This window comes from Equus quagga, chromosome 15 (genome assembly GCF_021613505.1).
Source record: "Equus quagga isolate Etosha38 chromosome 15, UCLA_HA_Equagga_1.0, whole genome shotgun sequence".
Classification (NCBI taxonomy): domain Eukaryota; kingdom Metazoa; phylum Chordata; class Mammalia; order Perissodactyla; family Equidae; genus Equus; species Equus quagga.
In genome coordinates, this window is record NC_060281.1 from 90537105 (window position 1) to 90559657 (window position 22553).

General features: G+C 53.5%; 1 protein-coding gene and 1 pseudogene across 1 annotated transcript; one reads left to right on the forward strand and one right to left on the reverse strand.

The window, feature by feature from the left end:
- The first annotated feature begins 11555 nt into the window (after positions 1–11555).
- LOC124226913 (cationic amino acid transporter 4-like) lies at positions 11556–14234 on the forward strand. Its single transcript, XM_046640727.1, has 4 exons — positions 11556–12537; positions 13000–13592; positions 13852–13960; positions 14062–14234. The coding sequence occupies exons 1-4, from the start codon at positions 11556–11558 to the stop codon at positions 14232–14234; spliced, it is 1857 nt and encodes a 618-aa protein (XP_046496683.1).
- Positions 14235–17033: 2799 nt separating this feature from the next.
- LOC124227202 (P2X purinoceptor 6-like) lies at positions 17034–22250 on the reverse strand (annotated as a pseudogene).
- Positions 22251–22553: the final 303 nt, after the last annotated feature.

A 22553-nucleotide genomic window follows, 5' to 3' on the forward strand; every position in this document is an offset into this window, starting at 1 on the left:
TTAATTTTTGTCTATAGCTAGTCATAGCATCAAATTGTTCACTTAAGCTCCCATAATATTCACTTAATCCAAGAATAGAAGATTTAGAGACGGCAGCAGGCATCAAGCATCTAAACACTATTTCAAAAGCAGTCAATCCATGTCTCCTATTCGGAGTATTCCATATCTTTATAACGGACAAGGGCAGAGCTTCTGGCCATTTAAGTCCAGTTTCTTGACAGACCTTCCTAAAGTCCTTTTCATGTCTAGATCTTTACATTCTGATGATTGAGATGATGATTGAGGATGATGTGGGGTATGCAATTTTAACGAGTGCCCCAGACTTTCTTCAAGCACGTGGTTACCTCTGCTGCACACTGAGCTCCTCGCTCTGCTTCAATCCGTAAAGGAAGCCAGAACAAGGAACAGCCGCAGTTGTTAATTTCTGTCCCACTGCTGTGGCCTCTGCACGTCTAGTCGGATAGCGCTCAGCACATCCACTAACCACGCAGACGATGACCAAACAGTGAGAACAGCCTACAGCTGGGGCAAGGCTGTAAAGTCCATCTGGAGTGCCGCACAGGGCAGTGCGGTCCCAGGAGGACTTCCTGGGGCACAATGATTTCCCCCAGAATCTTGGTGAGATTGACAAGTAGTGCACTAGGAAATAATTTGGTCAGAAATTTTGTGGCTGCCAGGGCAATACCAGTGTTTTAGTTCCTTAACTATCCCCCATTTTCAAATATGTCCCATTTGGAGGAAGATAAGTGCAAGCCATAAAGTCAAAAGAAAAGGAGCTACAGGAAGTCCCTTTGGCCCAGTGTCTAATCCATCTGATCCTTGTTTGGCACCCATTTGTATCCAGTTGTCTTTTTCAGATTGTAGAGAATTTGCCTGACAGTTAATAACATGAGTCAGGGATAAAGGCAGGTTTAAAAACTGGGTGGAGAAGGGACAAGGGGGTCCATGGTAAGCTGCACATTTAGCAGCTCTGTCAGCCTGTTGTTTCCTGAAGATTTGACATCAGTCTCCTGAGTGTGGGCTGACCAGGGAACAATGGCACTTTGAGAAGGGAGGTGAATAGCTTGTAATAGGGCAGGAATTAAGTGTCCGTTAGCAATGGGAGTTCCTGCAGAAGGTAAGACTCCACGGGATTTCCAAACTGTGCCCACAGCATGGCAGACTCCAAAAGCATATCTGAAGTCTGTGTACAGAGTGGCAGTTTTCCCTTGTGCTCATGTGCAGGCTCTAGTGAGAGCTATGATCCAGCAGCTTGGGTGATTTTACAGTGGGCAAGGAACAAGCTTCGAGCATTTTATGTGGGGAAACTGTGGCATAACCAGTTATTATGTTTCCCCAGAAACTCTATGTACAGGAGCCATCACAAGATAGAAGTAAGTCTGGATTGTCTAAAGGGATGTCCAAGATAACCTCTCATGGCTTTGCGACCCTTTCTATAGATGCAGGGCAATCATGTGGGATGGAGTGGGGCTCTCCATCATCAGGGAGGGGTAGTAAGGTAGCTGGATTCTGAGTGATACAAAGATGTAAGATTAGGGAAGGGTTAGTTAGAAGAACCTGCTCATAGGTGGTCTGTGGCCCTGTAGAGAGGTGTTGTGTCCTGTGAACTTGGAAAAGAGCAGACACAGCCTGGTGAACATAGAGATGACTGGGAGAGCCTAATGTTAGAGTACTGGCTTTGTCAGTCAGGGTGGCAGCTGCAGCCACAGCACATAAGCATGGGGGCATACCTGATGCCACAGGGTCTAGTTGGCATGAGAAATATGCTGCTATAGGACAAGTCTGAGGGGCAAAGACTGTCCTAGAACGCATGCAGTAATTCCACTATTTTCATGGCAGTATAGATGAAAAGGTTTGTCAAAATTAGGTATGCAGAGAACCAGGGCTGTGGACAAAGCTGATTTTAAGGCTTCACAGGAGTTTCATGGCTCTGAAGGCCAGGAAATAGGCTGTGGGGTGATGTCTGGGAGAAGAGCACACAGAGGGTTAGCAAGGGCTGCAGAATCAGAAATCCACCCGGGCAGTAACCAGCTGCCCCTAGATGTGTACGTAGCTGTTTCTTCATTTTGGGGAGAGGGGTGGACAAAGTGGACTCAAGGTATTTGGGGTGAGCTGTTGAAAGCCTTGACATGGCTCCTGTCCAGAGTAGGTCCCAGTCATCTGCACCCACTGGGGTTTAGATCTGGAGGCTTTATGGCCTCGAGCAGCTCGTGCCTTCAGGAGAGTGAGGGGTCTGTAAAGGCTCCCTATTTACTCTGATTACAGAGTAGAAGGTCATCCACATACTGAACAGGAGCGGAGCCTTGAGTGAAGGCTACAGAATTCAAGTCCACTGCAAGGATTTGGGAAAATATTGAGGGAGACTCAATATCCCTAGGAAGGTGAGTCCCTGTGAATGGCCTCCCTTTAAATGTAAATGCAGAAGGAACTTGTGAGGCTGCAGTGGGATTGGAAAGAGAGCTGAGCAAGGTCAACTCCTGTCACCCAGGCTGCACCAGCAGGAACCGAGCTCAGGATGACAGCTGGATTGGGGGCCAAGAATGCTGAGGAATACAGACTCCATGGCTCTGAGGGCTTGTACAAATCTATGGGTTTGGTTCCCGTCTGAGTCAAACTCAGCTTCTTTTTTCACTGGCCAGATTGGAGGATTACAGGGGGAGGAGGTAAGAGCTAGTCCACCCTGTTGCAGAAGGGGGTCTGTTATATTTTCAACTCTTCTCTCTGCATCTCTGGAGACTGGGTATTGGTTTATGATGGAAACGGTTGATTCTTTTTTTAAGTAATGTGTGTGGGTTCTGCACTCCGTAACAATTCCTCTTCATTTGCACGTGTAGCCCAAAGACTAATGGGCACGTCATTTAAAGATTCTTCCTCTTCAGAAGAATTTAAATCAGATAAGTCTCTAGCAAGGAAAGTAGGAGACTTGGAGTTTGGTCTGAGGACAGGGAGATCAAAACACCTTCTCATTACAATTTATAGAGGCATAAAATGTACAAAATAAATCTCTAATAAAAATGTTTCCTGGTGAGCAGTGGGAAACTAGAGAGGCAGGATGAGTGTTAAGGGGCTAAAGGTGTGGGAGTGGGCTGGGATCTGGGTCATGAAATAGGCTGCCCAGAGACTCCAACAGCTTGAACAGAATCAGAGGGGATGGGTAGAGATAAACCCTCTGAAGGGAGAGTAGAGAAAGTCACACCAGTGTCCCTTAAGAAATCCAGTTCCTGATCCTCTATTTTAAGTTTAATGGCAGCTCGGGAGAGCGACTGAGGATCAGCTGACCCCATCATTTAAGGGGGAAATGCCCCTCAGGAGGAGAAAAATAAGCCTTCTGGGGGTGCTGGGACCAAGAGGGATATTTTTTAGATTTCCGTCCTCTTAAGAGCAGGACAATCTCTCCAATGCCCTGGTTTCCTGCAAGACTTGCAAGTGTCTGGAGGCGAATAGGGAGCCCTCTGAGTGGGCTTCAGTTGACTCTCACAGTCTCAGTTTTCTTCTGTAAGGATTCAAGTTGGAAAGTGAGATGAGTTGCATTTAACTCATTTTTTCTTTTACTTTCCTGCTATTTTGAAAGAACTGTGTCGCAGTCTCCATTACACTTACTGCTTGCTCAAACCAAACAACCACACTGTTTGCAATTTGCTTTTTGATATCAGGAAAAAATTTCCTCTAGAGCAGGAATTAGGAGATTCCTGTGCTCTGGGGCTTCCGGGTGTAATGCACTGCACCTTTGAAAAGTTTGTATAAAATGTTCCACAAAAGCTTTTGGATGTCCCCCTCACTCTGAGTGCATAATTCAATTTGTGACCAATTAACTTTTGGAGGAAACACCTCTAAAATCACTCCCATTAAACCTTGAGTGTCAGCCTCGAGCAGAGCCACTTCCTGGTCATTTGCAGGAGGGCCTGGGAGAGCGTCTGGCCCTCTATTTCCCCTGTGAGGGGGTTTCCTCCAGGGCACCTTCTGGCCTGTGTGATAACTACAGTGTAATCCTGGGCTGGAAGAACCTGCTTAGCAGCCAGCCATGATCTCCGTGGGTGGGGTTATGAATAGCCACTGACCTTTCTGAGTCCTCTCTAAATTTAGTGGGATCTTCTGACCATGGAGGCAGGAGAGGTTTATAATTTCATAGATGGGCTGTGTCCAGGGGACATGAACTGTCTGCAGCGGAGGTCCAGGGCACATCCACAGTGGACCCTGCATGGACTGCCTGATGCCGGCAGAGCCTGGTGACAGAGCCCTGGAAAGCAGGAGGATTTGGAAGGGACAGCAAACCAGCCTTCCTGCCTGTCCTGGCTGCTTCCACTGAATTCACTTCCTGGCTTTCAGCATTTACACCAGTGACCTGGTGCCCCTAACTTGGGGGTCAGGCCTGAGGGCCCCCTGTGAGTCTTCTAAAGAGAGGGCAGTGAAGATGGACAGCTGGATGCTGTTTGGAGAAGTTGGGGTTTTAGAATCTGAGGAAAGTGGCTGAGGAGCTAAGTCTTGAGAGGAGGAGTGGAAACCAGGGGCCCAGAGATCCACCAGATCTTCTAGGGGGTCAGGGACAGGGAGCTGGGGGTATAGGGGAGCAGAGGTGGGGGGAGAAGGGGAAGTTTCATTAAATTTGCCTTTTAATCTTTGTTATAAGTTGGACTTCTGTTCTTTCATTTTATTAAGTGATTCCCTCAGGCCAGTCATTATATTTTTTAAATTTTCTTTTCAATTTGATCTCCCCACAAATATCCATAAGACAGCTGCTTGTGATAAGAGCTTTCTAAAATATTTTTCAAATATAGAAGTTTTTCCAATTCAAAAGGCCATCATCTGGCCATTGATGAGTAGGATCTCCATTCGTGTATTTATTCCATTAGTGACTCAATCCAATGAGCCTTTTTAAGGAAGGACCTGGAGGCAACTTTCCAGGCTGAGAATAAATCTTTAACAAAGATGCAGGAGGCATCCCTGGGGAGGGCACGGATGATGTGGCCCTCGTGATCCAAAATGTTCACTCCCCAAAATAATCAGAGAGAGTAAAGAGCTTCATTGCACAAGCAGTAAGGATGGTGTAGTGAAAACGGTGTCTCTGGTCTCCCACGAGAGCATGGGTTGTCTTCTGTCACACACCCACTAATCAAACCAGCCATGACATTCCATTAAGCCAAAGCCTAATCCAGAGCCAGGACCTAACTCTCTTCAAGTCTGTGAAGGCTGAGATGTGAGGAAGCTGCAGAAGAAAAGGCTGAAGCTAGCAGATGTTTCATAAAGTTTAAGGAATGAAGCCATCTCCATAACATGAAAGTGCAAGGGGAAGCAGCAAGTGCTGATGGAGAAGCTGCACAAGTTATCCAGAAGATCTAGCTGAGATCATTAATGAAGGTGGCTACTCTAAACAGATTTTTTAATATAGGTGAAAGAGAGTAACATTGGAAGAAGATGCCATCTAGGATTTTCATAGCTAGAGCAGAGAAGTCAAGGCCTGGCTTCAAAGCTTCAAAGGACAGGCTGACTCTCTTGTTAGGGGCTAATGCAGCTGATGACTTTAAATTGAAGCCATTGCTCATTTATCATTCTGAAAATCCTAGGGCCCTTAAGATTGGTGCTGAATCGACTCTGCTGTGCTCTATAAATGGAACAACAAAGCCTGGATGACAGCACATCTGTTTCCATCATGGTTTACTGAATATCTTCAGCCTATTGTTGAGACCTGCTGCTCAGAAAAAAGATTTATTTCAAAATACTACTCATTGACAATGAACCTCATCACCCAAGAGCTCTGGTGGAGAGATACAACGTGTTTGATATTGATTTCATGCCTTTTAACACAACATCCATTCCTCAAGTTCTGGGCAGTCATTTTGATCGTAGATCAAGGAGTAATTTTGACTTTCAAGTCATATTATTTAAGAAATACATTTCATAAGGTTATAGTTGCCATAGATAGTGATTCCTCTGATGGATCTGGGCAAAGTAAATTGAAAACCTTCTGGAAAGGTTTCACCATTCTAGATGCCATTAAGAACATGGGAAGAGGTCAAAATATCAACATGAACAGAAGTTTCTAAGAAGTTGATTCCAACCCTCATGGATGACTTTGAGGGGTTCAAGACTTCAGTGGAGGAAGTAACTGCAGATGTGGTGGGAATAGCAAGAGAACTAGAATTAGAAGTGGAGCCTGAAGATGCAATTGCTGCAATCTCATGATCAAACTTTAACAGATGAGGAGTTGCTTCTTATGGATGAGCAAAGAAAGAACTTTCTTGAGATGGAATCTACTCCTGGTAAAGATTGTTAAAATTACAAGAAAAGATTTAGAATATTACATAAACTTAGTTGATAAAGCAGTGACAGTGTTTGAGAGCCCTGACTCCAATTTTGAAAGAAGTTCTAGTCTGGGTAAAATGCTATCAGATGGTATTGCATGCTACAGAGGGATCATTTACAAAAGGAAGAGTCCATTGATGCAGCAACCTTCATTGTTGGCTTATTTTAAAACATTGTGACAATTGACTCAACCTTCAGCAACCGCCACTGTGATAAGTCAACAGCCATCAACATGGAGGCAACACCCTCCACCAGCATAAAGATTACAACTCACTGAAGGCTCAGAGGATAGTTAGCATTTTTTTGCAATGAGGTATTCTTTAATTAATGTATGTATGTTTTTTAGACACAATGCCATTGCACACTTAATAGACTATAGTGTAAAAATAACTTTTATATGCACTGGAAAACCAAAAAATTCATAAGACTCACTTTATTGTGACTTTCATTCTATTACAGTGGTCTGGAACTGAACCCACAATATCTCCCAGGTTTGTGTGTATAGTTTTAGCTCTTAGATTTAGGTATTTCATCCATTTTGAGTTAATTTTTGTATGTGTGAGGTGTGAGGTAAGAGTATGACTTAGCATTTTTACTGCCCACTTGTGAACGTGGATATCCAATTGTTGTAGCACGGTGTGTTGAAAACACTATTCTTTCCTCCATTGAATTGTTTTGGCACTTGTCAAACATCAACTGGCCATAAAGAGAATAAAAAGACAAGGCATAGGCTAGCAGAAAATGTTTGTACAATACAAAATATACAAAGAACCCTTAAAAACCAACAATAAGGAAACCAACAACCCAATTAAAAATGGGCAAAAGATCTAAACAGACAGCCCACCAAAGAAGACATTCAGTTGGCAAATAAGCCTATGAAAAGATGCTCTACTTCCTGTGTCATTAGTGAATTTCAAATTAAAGCAACAATGAGATGCCAGTACACACCTGTTAGTTTGGCAAAAATCCAGTACACTGACAACACCAAATGTTGCTGAGGATGTGAAGTAACAGGAACGCTCATTCCTTGCTGGTGGGAATGCAATATGGCGCAGCCATTTTGGAAGACAATTTCGCAGTTTGTTACAAAACTTAACATACTTTTACCATGTGATTCAGCAATCACACTCCTTCATATTTACTTAAATAAGTTGAAAGCTTATGTCCACACAAATATCTGCACATGGATGTTGACAGCAGCTTTATTCATAATTGCTAAAACTTGGAAGCAACCAGGATGTCCTTCAGTAGGTGAATGGATAAACTGTGATCCACCCAGACAAGAGATATGACTCAGTGCTAAAAAGAAAGGAGCTTCCAAGCCAAGAAAAGACATGAGACAATCTTAAATGCATATTACTAAGTGAAAAAGGCCAACCTGAAAAGTGTACATACTGTGTGATTCGATTCCCACTCTATGACCTTCTGGAAAGGCCAACCTGTGGAGACAGTGAGATGATTAGTGGTTTCCAGGGGCTAGTGGGGAGGAGGGATGAATAGGTGAAGCACAGAGGATTTTTAGGGCTTGCTGTAGTAGTGTGTACACGTCATTATACATTTGTCAAAACCATGGAATGTACAACACCAAGAGTGAGCCCTAATGTAGACCATGGACTGTAGGTGATAATGATGTGTCAATGCAGGTTCATCAGTTATAACAAATGTACCAATCTGGTGGGGGATGTTGACAGTGGAGAAGGCTGTGTACACGTAGGGCCTGGGGGTATATGGGAACTCTACCTCACTTTATTCTTGAAAATTAACAGGAAGTCTATTTTTTAAAAATCAATTGGCCATAAACTTTAAAAATTAATTGCCCATATTTTTGGAGTCTTAATTCCATTCCATTCCTTATTTCTGTAACACACTGTCTTGATTACTGTAGCTTTGTAGTTGGTTTAGAAGTCAGAACATGTCAGTCCTCCAACTTTCCTCTTTTTCAAAATGGTTTAGGCTCTTCTGAGTCCCTTGCATCTCCAAACGAATTTCAGGATCAACTGGATAATTGCTGCAAATCGGGGAGTTGGGATTTTGCTAGGGATTACACAGAATCTGCAGACCAATTTGGGGAGTATTGCCATTTTGACAATATTAAATTTTCCAGTCCATGAACGTGGGATGTCTTTCCACTCATTTAGGTCTTTAATTTTTTTCAATGATGTTTAGTAGTTTTCAGTGTAGAAGTCTTGCATTTCTTTTGGTAAATTTATTCTAACTATATTTATGCATAAACTTATTCTTTTTGGTGCCATGTAAGCAGAATTGTTTTCTTAACTTCATTTCTGGATAGTTCATTGCTGGTGTATAGAAATACAATTGATTTTTGTATATTGAGCTTATATCTAGTACCTTTGCTGAATTGGTTTATTAGTTCTAATATTTTTTGTGTGGACCCCTTAGCATTTTCTCTACATAAGATCATGTCATCTGTGGCTACAGATAGTTTTACTTCTTCCTTTCCTATCTGGATTCCTTTTATTTCATGTTCTCACCTAATTGCCATGACCAGAGCCCCCAGTAAAATGTTGGATACAAGTGGAGAGAGGACCTCCTGATGTTGTTACTGAGCAAAGGGAAAGCTTTCAGTCTCTCACCACTGAGCACAGCAGCCGAGGGATTTTTGTGGATGGTCTTCGTCAGTTTGAGGGTGGTCCCTTCTAGTCCAGGTTTGTTGATGGTTTTTCTTTGTGTCTGTTGAGATGATCATGTGACTTTTCTCATTTATTCCATTAGTATGGCACATTACATTGACTGATTTTCATATGTTAAATCAATCCTACATTTCTGGGATAAATCCTGCTTGCTCCTTTTTACATGTTTCTGGATTTAATTTGCTGGTACTCAGTTGAGCAATTCTGTCTCTATATTCATAAAAGATGTTGGTCTATAGTTTCCTTCTGATGTCTTTGTTGAGTTTGGTGTCAGGGTGCTCCTGGCTGTGTAGGATGAGGTGGGAAGCGTTCTCTCTTCTTCTCCTTGTATTTTTGGTGCTTTCTCTTCACTGCATCTTCATGTCTTGCTCAGTGTAACTGCCTTGCTCGCTGGGGTCCAGCACTTGGCCCAGCCATGTCCCTGGAAGTTTAGTTTACTGCATCGACCATGCTTGGCCACGAGTATCCATTGGATGTTGGTGCCTGTGAAGGGGGTGTGGTGAGAGCCCCTCTCTGGGTAGATGAAAAGTCAGTGTTCTGAAACCCTGCACACCAGCTCTCAGGTGGCCGTTGGTCAGGCCTTGGGGGAGCTCCTGTTACACAACCGCCCAGGCCTCTTGGTTGGAAATGCACTTTTCTGGGTTTCTGTGAAGGCGTTTCAGAGCAAGGAACATCTGCTTGGTTATGTTTAGGCCACAGGAGCGAGGTGCAGGAGGGGTCACCCCTGCAGGAAGTGGGAGCCCATCTGAGAAGTTCCTCAAGACAACGTCAGCCACATACCAGAAGGCAGCAAGGGGCTGGCTAAGGCAGAGTGCTCCAAGTGGCACCATTTTGTCTGGGAGTCCACCACCCTGTCACCAGCCCGCTGAGCCAGACAGCCTGCAGGTGCCCCTAACGTCCTATCCCACAAACCACATAGAAACCTGACAACATGGAGAGAGTTCTGGGGGAAGAGGATGACTGTTTTGGTTTTGCTTTGGTTGGATGGATTGTCCTCATTTTTCTGTAAACAAGTTCACACCTGTGATACCAGCCTTTCCACTTTCAAAGGAGTAGGAAGCACTGAAGGACAAAGACCCCTCAGCTCTAGTAGTAAATAAGCCTGAGGTGGTTTGTGTTGGTCACATGATGAGACACATGATGTGTTCCCATGATGCAGGGACTGGCATGGAGCAGATGCTCAGTCCACGACACCTCTCATGGATATACACAAGCGGAGAGCTGTAGTTAGGGTCCCCCCGGTCCTCCAGACTTGACAGGTGCTCTTGGGCTGGGAGGGGCTATCATTGATGTCTGAGGGGCCCTAGGGGTGCCCCAAGCTGGAGGGCTAGAGGTCGTCCCCAGGGGTCTGCTTGCCTCCTTTCAGGACACTGTCGGTAGCTGGAAGCTCAGAACAGCCAGCATGAGTTCTGCCAATTCACAGAACACTCCCCACAGCCGGGCGCTCCCTCGTCAGTGGGTGAGGGTGGCTTACTGCCATCCTATTGTGCCAGAGGTCAGGGACTGCCCAGGGCCTCTCAGCCACATTCACACCCTCATCTTACCAGCGTCTTGCCTGAGTCCCACAGCCCCCACACCTCCCAGGGTCGAGGGGCCTGAATGGTGCCCAGTTGGTGGAGTCCACGTGTTGGGATGAGGGATCAAGGAGGGCGTCTGCAGCAGTGGACGGAGAGTGGGTTCCAGACCCCACCCAGACCTGGACCTTAGCCTCCACCTGCCTCCCAAGGCCACCCTGGAGACCTGGGCTAGTCACTTACCTGGTGGCCTGGTCTTCCTCATCTGTGAACTGGGCACAATCATAGAGCTTCCGCAGAACCTGGGGAGCTCTGATCTTGACCATGTGAGGTGTGGGCAGGGTGGGCTGAGTGCATGTGTGACCGTGAGACAGGGCCCAGCGCTGGATCTGGCAGCCAGGGGTGGGGGTGAGTGAAGAGCAGTGGTGGCAATAGCAGGTGAATCAGGGACAGACTCAGGACAGAAAGGAGGCCAAGGCTCAGGTGCCTGACGATGGGGCACAGCAGAGCTGAATCCAGCAATGTGTGCAGATACAGGGGCAGGTTCAAGCCTTGCCTTCAGACACAGGGCTCAGGGCAGCCCCACTCCCTATGGGGAGGGCTGTTACTCCAGCCCAGCAGGGAGGGGGTTTGGCAGATGAACACCTCTGTCTGAGGCCAAGTCACCATCTGGGCACAGCCCAGGGCCACAGAGTCGTTCTTTTTCTGCGTCCTGGAGGCCTGGCTCAGCTCCTGGGATGCCTCTCGTTTCCCTTATGCTCTCAGAACCCAGAACACTAAAACTTTTCCTAGCCACGCTCCCTGGGGCTCCCCGCCCCCACCTTCAGAGCCCTTCCTGAACACACCCTTCCCTCCCTGAGAGATGGCCCAAAGGGATCCCCACACTTTCCTGTGGCCTCCTGCCCACACTGCTGCCAAGCCCTGAGCCTGCCTCATCCAGCCCTGAAGCTGCCAGTGGTTCCAGGCTTGGGTCCCCAGAGCAGGGTCAGAGCAAGGACTGAAGGCTGGTCAAGACCTGGCTGGGCAGCTTGTCACTCCCCTCTCTCATAGGTGCTGGCATCTGGCTTGGGGCTCATCTCAGCTGCCCACCATGGCTCGGGGGCTGTGCAGCACAGCCAGCCTGGTGCGCTTCTGCCAGAAGCTGAACCGGCTGAAGACACTGGAGGAGCCCACCACGGAGACATCGCTACGGCGCCACCTGACCATGCTGCACCTGATCCTGCTGGGTGTGGGTGGTATGGTGGGCTTCGGCCTCTACGTGCTCACAGGCACCGTGGCCAAGGAGATGGCTGGCCCTGCAGTGCTTGTGTCCTTCTGTGTGGCTGCCGTGGCCTCCCTGCTGGCAGCCCTATGCTATGCAGAGTTTGCAGTGCGTGTGCCCGACAGGGGCTCTGCCTACCTGTTCACCTACATATCCATGGGCGAGCTGTGGGCCTTCCTCGTTGGGTGGAACATGTTTGTTGACTGCCTCATTGTTGGTGCTGCTGTGGCCCGCGCCTACAGCAGCTACCTGGATGCTATCTTCAGCCACCAAATCAGCAGCTTCACCAAGGCCCATGTGGGCATCTGGCAGGTGCCCTTCCTGGCCCAGTACCCAGACTTCTTGGCTGCTGGCATTGCACTTTTGGCTTCTGCATTCATCACCTGTGGAGCCCGTGTCTCTTCCTGGCTCAACCGCACCTTCTCTGCCATCAGCCTGGTCGTCATCCTCTTCATCATCATCCTGGGGTTTGTCCTGGCCCGCCCGCACAACTGGAGCACTGAGGAGGGCGGTTTTGCACCCTTCGGCTTCTCCGGTGTCATGGCTGGGGCTGCCACCAGCTTCTACGCCTTCATGGGCTTTGATGTCATTGCTGCCTCAAGTGCGGAGACCCAGAACCCAAAGCGAGCAGTGCCCATGGCCACCGCCATCTCGCTTGGCCTGGTGACTGGTGCCTACATCCTCATCTCCACAGTCCTCACCCTAATGGTGCCCTGGCACCTCCTGGACCCTAACTGGGCACTTGCTGATGCCTTCTACCAGCGGGGCTATAGCTGGGCAGGCTTCATCGTGGTGGCTGGTGCCATCTGCGGTAAGGAGCACTTCCAGGCAAGGGGGTAGGGAACCGAGCAGTGGGGCCCTGCCCTAAACCTCCAGGGAACACATCTCCTCTGGGCCTTTGCTCCCAGTTGCATCCTGGGCCCAGGAAGGTGCTAATGATTAGACTCTCCACCTGAGCTTGTGGGAGGGACCTACTCACTGCCCCTCCCAGTTGTACACAGAATGTCAAGTCTGGGCATGTGCTTCCAGATCCTTCCAGGCAGAGGGACTCAGCTCTCATCAGATTTCCAGTGGGTCTGTCACCTAAACTGGGATGTCCCATTCCTGGGTGGTGAGGGGGAACAATCCAGCACCCACATACACTCAGGCTCACTCTGAGAGCCCAGAGAAATTCATGCCTGTGTTCCCAAGGGGCCACCCATGCCCTGGTCCCTAGCAACAGTGCCTGGTGGGCCTGTGCACCATGCTGACCCTCTCCCACCCTCTGTCACAGCCATGAACACTGTCCTGCTCAGCTCCCTCTTTGCCCTGCCACACATGGTGTATTCCATGGCCGCCGACGGGCTCTTCTTCCAGGTGTTTGCCCACGTGCACCCCCTGACACAGGTGCCTGTGGTGAGCATCCTGGTGTTCGGGTTCCTCATGGCTTTCCTGGCTCTGCTGGTCGAATTTGAGGCACTAGTGCAGTTCCGCTGCATCTGTGCACTGCTGACCTACACCTTCGTGGCCACCAGCATTATCGTGCTTCGCTTCCGAAGGTCCCTGCCATCCAGTTCTCAGGGCCCAGGCAGCCCTGTGGACACACAGCAGGCCCCAGCCCCTGAGCCTGGGCAGCTGCGACCAGCCCTGAGGCCCTACCTTGGCTTCCTGGGTGGGTGCAGGCCTGGAGCCGCTGTGGCCTGGGCGCTCAGTGTCCTGGTGGCCTCGGCCATCACCCTGGACTGTGTGCTGGTCTTCGGAGACTTGGCCCTGCACCTCCCGCCCTGGGGCTACACCCTGCTGCTCCTGCTCAGCTCCGCCACGTTTCTGCTCAGTCTCCTAGTCCTGGGGGCCCACCAGCAACAGCGCCGGCAGGACACCTTTCAGGTACTTCCTCCAGCCAGCACCCACTGCGCTCAGCCCAGCCAACTCCCTTCACCCCTTCCTCCTCTGCCAGGGCAGGATGCACCAGGGCCGCAGGGCGGCGGAGGCCAGTACCCCACATCCCTCTTTCTGCCTGGTGGTTGGGCCCTTGTCTCTGGAATCTCCAGAGGCAGAGAAAGGGTCTGTGGACTCCTGAGAAATCAGGCCCTGGGCCAGCAGCCCTTCCCTGCAGCCCAGCCCAGCCCAGCCCTTGTCCCCTCAGGTTCCCATGACGCCCCTGACTCCCGCCCTGAGCATCCTCCTCAACATCTTCCTCATGCTGCACCTGAGCTACCTGGCCTGGCTGCACTTGTCCATCTGGCTGCTGATGGGTGAGTGGGGGCCAGGCTGGGACCCTGGGGGGGCTGCAGGGGGAGGGCAAGCAGGGAAGCAGTGCTGGGACATGGCCCTCAGCCTTGTGCCACCCTTGCAGGACTTGCAGTATATTTTGGCTACGGTATCTGGCACAGCAAGGAGAACCAGCGGGAGCGGCAGGTGTTGACAGCCCCACACAGCAGCCTGGAGGAGATGGTGCCAGCCCTGCAGCCCCCTAGCCAAACACCGGCCCAGGAGCCCAGACACATGGAGCAGCCCGCCAGTCCATGAGGACCACTGGGGTCTGCCTGCCCTCTCCCACCTCCTCTAGAGGCTGGAGGAGCTGGCAGCTCCTCTTTCCAGGGCAGGTTGGGGTTGCTGGTCTGCCCATGCCAGGGGGTCCTCAGGACCTCAGGACCTTAGCCCAGGTGCTGAGCTTCGAGTCTTTGGGAGTGGGCCGTGGCCAGCAGTGGTATGGCAGACTCTGCCCAGTGCCTTCCAGTTTATGACCAACTCCAGCTACCTGGGCACGTGGAGTAGGGTGGGCAGAGAAGAAGCTTGAGTCCCAGGAATCCACAATAAGAACTGCTCGGCCAGCCATGTGGCCTGTTGCCATGTCCACTGGGGTGTTCTTTGTGGTACTGTCCTCACCTGCACCCAGGAACCAGATGATTGTCCTCAATCCACAGCAAAGTTGCCGACTCTGAGTCAGGGAGATGGCCAGGCCTGGGTCCCAGGGTCCTGCCCTCAAGTCAGTGCCCTCTGCTCAGCTCAGAGGGGAGCTACACACACCAGGCACAGAGGGGTCCCTGAAAGGATGGGGCCAGGCACCTCCGAGTCTCCTCTCTTTTCCCCTCAGGGGAAGATCAAGAGAGCAGAGCCTGGACCCCAGGAGGCCACCTAGAAAGGACGGTGGAGTTCTGGGGTTCCCTTGGTTTCCCAGGGCTCCCAGTGAGCAGGGCATGTCCTGAGGCCTGCCCCAGATGGAGAGGCCCCCTTTCCAGGCACACGCATCTCTCAGGCACAGGCCCACATGGCCCACATGGTGCCCTGGGTGTGCACCCACATGCAGACTGAGGCAGCAGCTGTTTCCCAGCTCAGGGCTGCCGGCAGCTTCCAGCGGCCTCTCTCCCTGCCGCCCCCTCAGAGCTTTGTGACAAAGGTTCAGGGAGGGACACACGCAGACAGGTGGGAGCACAAGCACCTGGGCCTGCTCCAGGTAACTTCAGCCCACCTGGTGGATGTGAGACCCCATGCTTGGGGGTCCCTAGGCCCACCCTACACCCCACGTGGTCTTCCCAAGGCCATGCTCCATCTACCATAGACGCCTCCCCCCTCCCCGTTCCTGCCTGTGAGGACCACACAGGAAGCTGCCGGCTTTGGCATTTTTACTCCTTGACTCTCTGCAGCCTCAACATCACTTTCTCTGGGCCCCAAGGACAACCAGGGACACGTGACCCCACTCCAAGAAACAGGCGTCAGGGTTGTGACTTCTCACCCCGGCCCTTCTGACCCCGCCTCTATGGACACTGCCCTGGGGGTGAGAGGCGGCTGGGATCCCAAGGCTTTGCTGAGGCTCCAGGTGCCAGATGGTTCCAGATGCTGTCCAGCCTGAGCCCCAGGCCTCCCCTCAGGGCCCATATCGCTCCACCAGCAAGCTGCCAGCATGGTCCTGCTCACCAGGGACCCATGAGGAGGCAGCCCCTTGTCTCCCTGGGGTAGGTACACCAAACCCTGCCCCTCCTAGGGACCCAGAGAGGGCTTGGCTCCTGCAGCTCCATCCCTCCCTTCCTGACGGTGAGCCTGGGACATGGAGAAATTCTCCAGCAGGCAGGTGTCAGGCCCCCAGAGGATTCCAGAGCCTGAATCAGGCCAGCCTGTTGGGCGCTCTGTGTCCTCTGTTAGGGTCATTCTCTCCAGCCCCTGGGCTCCACCTGGGGTTTTGGTCAGAGTGTGGTCCTCGTGCAGTTGCCTCACGTTGGGTGGGCAGCTGCCCAGACACATTCTCAGCTGTGACCTTGGGCAGCAGTGACATGTGTCCAGATGTACAGTCTCCCCACGCCATGGTTCCCAGGAAGCCTGGTGAACAGGTTCCAGGGCATTGGGCTAGTGCTACCAAGGAGACATATAGAAGGTCCCAAAGGACCCCCATGCCCACCAACTCAGCCCCTCCCCCCACCTCCCCATCCTGGCCCTCCACAGTCCAAGGGCAGCTACCAGGAAGGGGCTGGCGCTCATCAGCTGAGCAAATATGGGCCCAAGAGGGTCCTGTGTCCTTGCCTCGGGTCCTAGGGGGTCAGATCATCTGCCCACCACACTTCTCACTCCATGGATGAGGCCCAGAGCTGGGAGGGAACCTGCCCTGGGAACCCAGCACAGAGCAGCTGCCACAGCTCCTCCTGTCAGGCTGCCTTCTCCCTGGCCTTGGACTCTGCTGCACAGACCCCAATGCAGGGCAGCTGAGAGGGCAGGGGCTCTCCCTGTGAGGGGGTACTGGCAAGGGGAGGAGGGCTGGGAGCCAGGCAGGGCCGGAGGTGACCACAGCCAGTGTGGTAGACAGCTGGTGAGCGGGCAGCTGCTGGGAACACTGGAGATGGAGCCTGGGAGAGCATCTCCAGCCCCAGCCCCAGCCGGAGCCCCACTGGGCCGGGGCCCTGCATCTGTTCCCTGCAGTCTCTACACAAAACTGGCTTCTGTGGTCCCCAGGCAGCACCTGCCGAGGCTGGAGCTGGGGGAGGGACAGTCTGTCTGGGAGCTGAAGGGTAGAATTCTTCCCCGACCCATGCCCTGGGCCTGCTGGGGCTTCATCCCTGTATCCCCAAGTTTGGACCCCCAACCTTTCCAGTCCCCAACCCCCCAATCCTCAAGCCCCAGCCCTCAGAGAAAGGCTACAGGCCTCAGGAATGGGCCAGCGAGTTGGTGCCAGGCCCACCCTGGTGACGGTGTCCAGCTCCCAGCAGCAGCAGTGGGGGCAGGTGCTGGGCCCCCTCTAAGGCACCTGGGCAGCCAGATGTGGGGTGGGGAAGCCTCCTGTCTGCTCAGGGCTGTCAGTTCCCTTCAGGGCCTTTACCTGCAGATGAGGACAGAAGGTCAGGGCTCCAGCCACCATCCTCCAAAGTGTAGCCCAGGGTCAGGCAGGCCCGCAGCCCCCTCCTCATGCTTGGTCCTCCAGTAGAAATGGGCTTCTCCATCCACGTACAACAGCAGCAGGTCACAGAAGGGGGTGATCTGGGAGAGGCAGGGCAGACCCATGGCCTGGCCCCCAACTTGCCATCCCGCTGCCTCCCCAGCCCTCACCCCAAGACTCGATGTCAGCCAAGGGGGCTCAGGTGGACACTCAGGGGGCACATGCTTGTCGGCAACCAGAGGGAGCCATGATGTCCAGACTCAACACACTCAGCTGAGCCGCTCCAGTGCCCAGAGTGAGGGTTGTGGGGATGAGCCCAAACTTCCCTGCCGGAGACAGACCTGGGCTGAGCCTCTCTGCCTGTGGCTGTCACTCCCTCTCACCCCTCACCCCTGCCTGCCCCCACCTGTCCCGGCATGACCCCTACCTGCCCAGTGACGAGGATGTCGAAGCGGATCCCATAGAGTTGAGCACGCTCCGGGCCTCCATGCCTGAGGCCTTCCCCCAGTGAGCAGCTGTCCTGGGGCAGGAGAGAGTCCAGTGGCTGCTCTGCCCACTCCTGGAGAGGCTGGCCCTCACAGGCCTCATCTTACTCATCCACTGACTCCATCCACTCCAGCCTGAGTCCTGGGTCTCAGCCCTGTGTCATTGCTGAGGACACAGGGGACAAGCAAGCTGGGACCTGCCTCTCAGAAGCTCCCTACCTGCTGAGGGGACGGGGACAGAAGGGTCCCTAAACAGACACCGGCAGTGGGGGTGGGGGAGGTGGGCCAGTCCAGGGCTATGGGGTCCAGAGAGGGGCACTCACTCTCCTCCATGACCCAGGGAAGATTTTGTGCCAGGAGACCCTCAGGCTGGATTCCCAGGGCTCAGGAAGGAGCTCTAGGCAGAGACAGAGGGCGGGGAGAGTGCAGAGGTGAGGGGAGCAGGGTGTGGGCAGGTCCAGCCCCACGTGGCTGCACAGGGCTGGGGGGCTAGCGAAGCCATGCCAGGAGGGCTGAGCGGGCAGCGTCACAGGGCGTCACCTCCAGGCCTGGTTGCTGTGTGCACATCTGTGTGAGGGTGACAAGGTGACATGAGGGGGCAGAAGGATGGGGGTTCTGCTTAGGAGCCTCAAAGACATGACAATTCATGCAACGCAAGAGCTCTGATGCATCTAGGGTCAGAAAATAAAAGGTTGAGAACTATTATTGGCACAGCTGGGGAAATTTACATATTAGATTTATCTGCCAATGTTAAATTTCCTGAGTATGACAAGAGGACAGCAGTCACCTGGGGAAGGTCCTCATTCTCAGGACAGCATGGAGAGGGGTGAGTGTCTGGATATCTGGCACTTACTTTCCAATGGTTTCCTGTGAAATCCATCTAAATATACCTGGCTCTCACTAGAGAGGGAGAGAGAACAGAAATAGGGCAAAATCTTGAAAAAATAAATAAAAACAAACCTGGTGAACTCAGATGAAGGCTAAATGGGTTTTCATGGTACTAATCTTTGAAGTTTTCTACAGATTCTTGTAGTTTTTCAGATAAAACCTTAAGGCAAAAGTAAAAAGAAAGCCACCTGTACCATGGAGGGAGGTGCTGGAGGCAGGGTGGAGTGGAGGAGGGGCTGGGGTGAGGGGTCCCAGCTGTAGCAGGGTGTGGGGACAGATGGGGTGGAGGCCAAAGGGCTCAGGAGGGAGGCTGGACGGAGCCTGTGCTGGGGGACCTGGAGCTGAGAGACCCCCTCCTGCCCTGGGACCCCCTCGTACACACAGCAGAGCATCCAGAGGGATGGGCCAGGCTGTGGTCTATCCTGGCTGCCACAGGAGGACAGGTGGGGAATGACCTGGCTGAGGAGCAGCAGGCAGGCAGTGAGGCCGCACCTCAAGTTGGAGCTCCTCTCCTGTGCTGGAAGGAGTCGTGGGGCTGGCAGTCGTAGCCCCCGGTGTCCAGTCACAATCCCAGTGGATGTGGATGCCACAACACTGCCCTGCACACAGCGCATCACTGCTCCACCAGCATGTTGGCCCGGAGCCCTCTCCTGGAGCCCTCCCAGAACCCTGCCCCCCACAGACTCACCAGCAACACCAGGTCCTCAAAGATGCCTCCAGCCATGGCCACGAGGTCCCTGATGCGGAACACAGGGCAGTAGGGGCAGAACCGTGGGTCGTAGCTGCAGTGCTTGAAATAGGTGGTATCCCAGGTCTCCAAGGCAGTGGACCTGAGAGGAGGTGGGGCTGGGGGGTGAGGCCAGGAGGGGACCAGGAGGATCTGGGCCAGCTAGGACCCACCGTGCTCACTTGGAGAGGCTGAGCTTGCTGAAGGTGACAGTGATTTGGATGAACAGCACGAAGTTCTCAGCCTGGACCAGCAGGGGCTTCCTGCAGGTGGGGGAGGTAAGGGGAAGGCTGTGCTGGTCCTGGGACCCTGCCCTGGGTGTCAGGGACACTTACACAGGCATAGTTTCATTCTCCAAGGGGCACCAGGCCCAGATCTCACAGGTCCTGTGGGTCCCATTGAAGATCACACACTGGCCTGTTTTTATGCCTTGAAATCACGAGACAAAGTCCAGGCCTCCAATTCCCATAGGGCCTGGGAATGGAGTGGACAGGGGGCTGCTGGCAGAAAGAAGAGATGCAGAGGCACCACTGGGCCTGCATGAGGGAGCCACGCATGGTCCTAGCCCAGCCCCCTGAGCCCCCATCCCAGTGGAGGTGCTGGAAGATGGGGCCCACAGTGACCGTGGCTGTGCATCCCCATTTCCCCTTCAGGACATTCCTCGTCAGCCCAGCAGGTCCACAGTGGGATGGAGGGGGCTGAGGTGGTGAGAGAGCAGAGCTGTCCACGTCCAGGAGGTGTCTCCCCTGCGTGACCCAGCCCTGCAGTCCCCAGGGACATGCCCCTCCCCTGCTTAGTCCTCAGGTTCCCTGAGTTTGGAGCACATGGGAAAGCTGGAGGTGGTCAGAGCGGGAGGGTGAGCAGCCCCCCGGCCAGATAGGGGTGCAGGACTGTCTCCCAAGGCAGAGCGAGACTCCTTCCCTCCTGACAGTTCTGTCCCCGGGGGAGCAGAAGTGACTCCTTGAGGCCCAGCTCCTCTGGTCCAATTCAGATGACAGAATAGGGACGGTGGAAGGACTCTGGAAGGGTGAGTCCATGCCAGGGTGGAGGTGCTAGGTGTGGCACACAAAGGGCGGGACCCTCAGAGGGGCCTCTAGGGAAGTGGGAGCCCACACACTGGCCAAGCGACAACAGGTCAGTCCCTTCCAGCTTGTTCTGCTGTAAACAGGGACTTTAGTGCCTACACAGGGTCACGGAGTTCTGGGCATCAGCCAGGAGGGGACGAGGGCGAGCTCTCTGGGAGTCCCAGACCCCGGAGAGGAAGCACCCTTAAGTGTCAGGCAGTGGCACAGACATGGCTGTGCCAGGCGGAGGGTGGAGGCCACTGTCCAGGGCCCCTGGCTCAGGGGCAGCAGAAGGAACGCAGCACCAGGGTGACAGGAAGTGCTCAGGGACTTGGTGGCCACCATTCTGGAAAGGGAGCTTCCAAGCGTGGAAACTAAGGGCTGGCAGGCTCTGACGGTGTCACCTGTGAAAGCTCAGCCTGTCCTCTGCGTGGAGCACACCTGGGGGCCACAGGAGGACCACAGGGACAGCGGGGTCAGCAGGGAAACTGTCACAGACAGAATGGATGGGAGGGAGGGGTGGTGGGTGTTCAGACATGCCCAGCTTCGGCACTGGGGACGTCATGGCCTCACTGGATGAAAAGAGGCCCCCCTGGGAGAGGGGGAGGGCTCCCTTAGATGAGACGGTTGCGCACCAGGTGCCAGCTATGCTGGGGCAGGTGTCCCCAGGGTACAGTGTGGGCATCAGCAGAACAGAGGAAACAGGGCTGTGGAGGATATGGTGGTGGGAGGAGGGGCCAGAAGGCAGCATGGGGTGGGCAGAGGAGGAGCCAGCCCACAGGGCCCAGCACAGGGCGGGTAGCATTCAGGAGCTCCAGGCCCTGCCCCTATTCCCCAACCTGCCCCTCAAGCTCAAGCCTTGAGCCACCAAACCCTCCACTCTTCCAGATTCCCCTTTGTAAATGTAGTCCCTCTGGCCCGGCTTCCTGACCCAGCCCTCTGTCCACCTGGAAACCTCGTATACATCCTGGAGAGCCTATCCAGTGCCACTCCTCATTCAGCCCCTTCCTGAGCCCGGCCCTGTGACAGCGCCAGCACCCCGTCTGGCATCACATCCCCTCTTGCACACACTCGCTGCAGGGGTGGGGTCAGAGGTGTCAGCGCCTGGCAGCAGCACCCAGACACACCCACTTGTGGCGGCTTCACGAAGTCAGCCATGTCCCATAGCCGGTTCCCCAGCTCCTTGATCTGAGTCACGGAAACCCCTTTGAGTTTGGTGATGACAGAAACCTGGGGGTCCAGGGCCTGCTCCTAGTAGCCTTATTTAGCGAGGAGGGCCCACCTGGGGAGGAAGCGATGGGCAGTGTTGCATGTCCCCCGCACATGATGAGCAGCAGCAGAGCTGGCCCCGCCCACTCAGCCCCTACACACCCTATAGGCTCCCAGCACAGCGTCCAGGCCCCACCTCTTCTCCAGCCTCATTTCCACCCAAACACTCTGCACAGGCCAGATGTTCAGGCCACGCATCAGACAGCAATGCGCTCAGACTGAGATGCCCGCCTCCTCCCTCACCAGCCCTCACCCTCCCCTGCCCCGGCCACACCAGCTCCTCCTCAAAGGCTCCCCTGACCCAGCACAGCTGGTGGCCTTTCTCAGGGGCCTCAGGGCTGCAGCTCTCACAGGGGTCAGGGACTACCTCCTGCCCTCCTGGGGCCTCCTGGGTGGGGAGAGACCATCCTGCTCTGTGCCCAGAGCCCAACACGTGGCTGGGGACAAGGCCCAGCAAAGGAAGCTGGTGGGCACACAGGAGGACACAAGCACATGGCTCGCTCTTGTCCCTGCTGGCTTCTAGACAGACGGAGATCCTTCCTTCTGCCCCTCCCCTGTCCAACATGCCCCCTCCACCACCACCAGCCCGGCCCCTGAAGAGTCAGACCCCCAACCCTCAGCCCAGCAGGACCAGTCAGGGTCCCTCCAGCCAACCCACCCAGGAGCCATTCTCTCACCCACCATGTAGACCAGGACCCTGAGCTGCAGCAGCCTCTGCAGGGTGCCCACTCGCCACTTCCTGGTCATCACTTATTTCTCAGTTTTGTAATCCATACGCCCCAGCCTGTCCAGGCCCCTGGGGAGGCCCTGCTCTCAGCTCCTGCTGGCTGCTGGGAGCAGGAGTCAGCACAGCAGTTGCAGCCCCAGCTGAACATGAGGCAAAGCAGGGGCCCAGGCCAGGCCAGGCCAGCAGCGTTAAAGGGACACTGGGGGCACGGTCCAGCCCCACCATAGCCCTGGGCTCAGGCCCAACCCCCAGCTGCCCTGGGCCTCCCTTCTCCCCACACTCCCTCTGCTTGGTCCTGGGGCACAGACAGGAGTAGCCCCTCT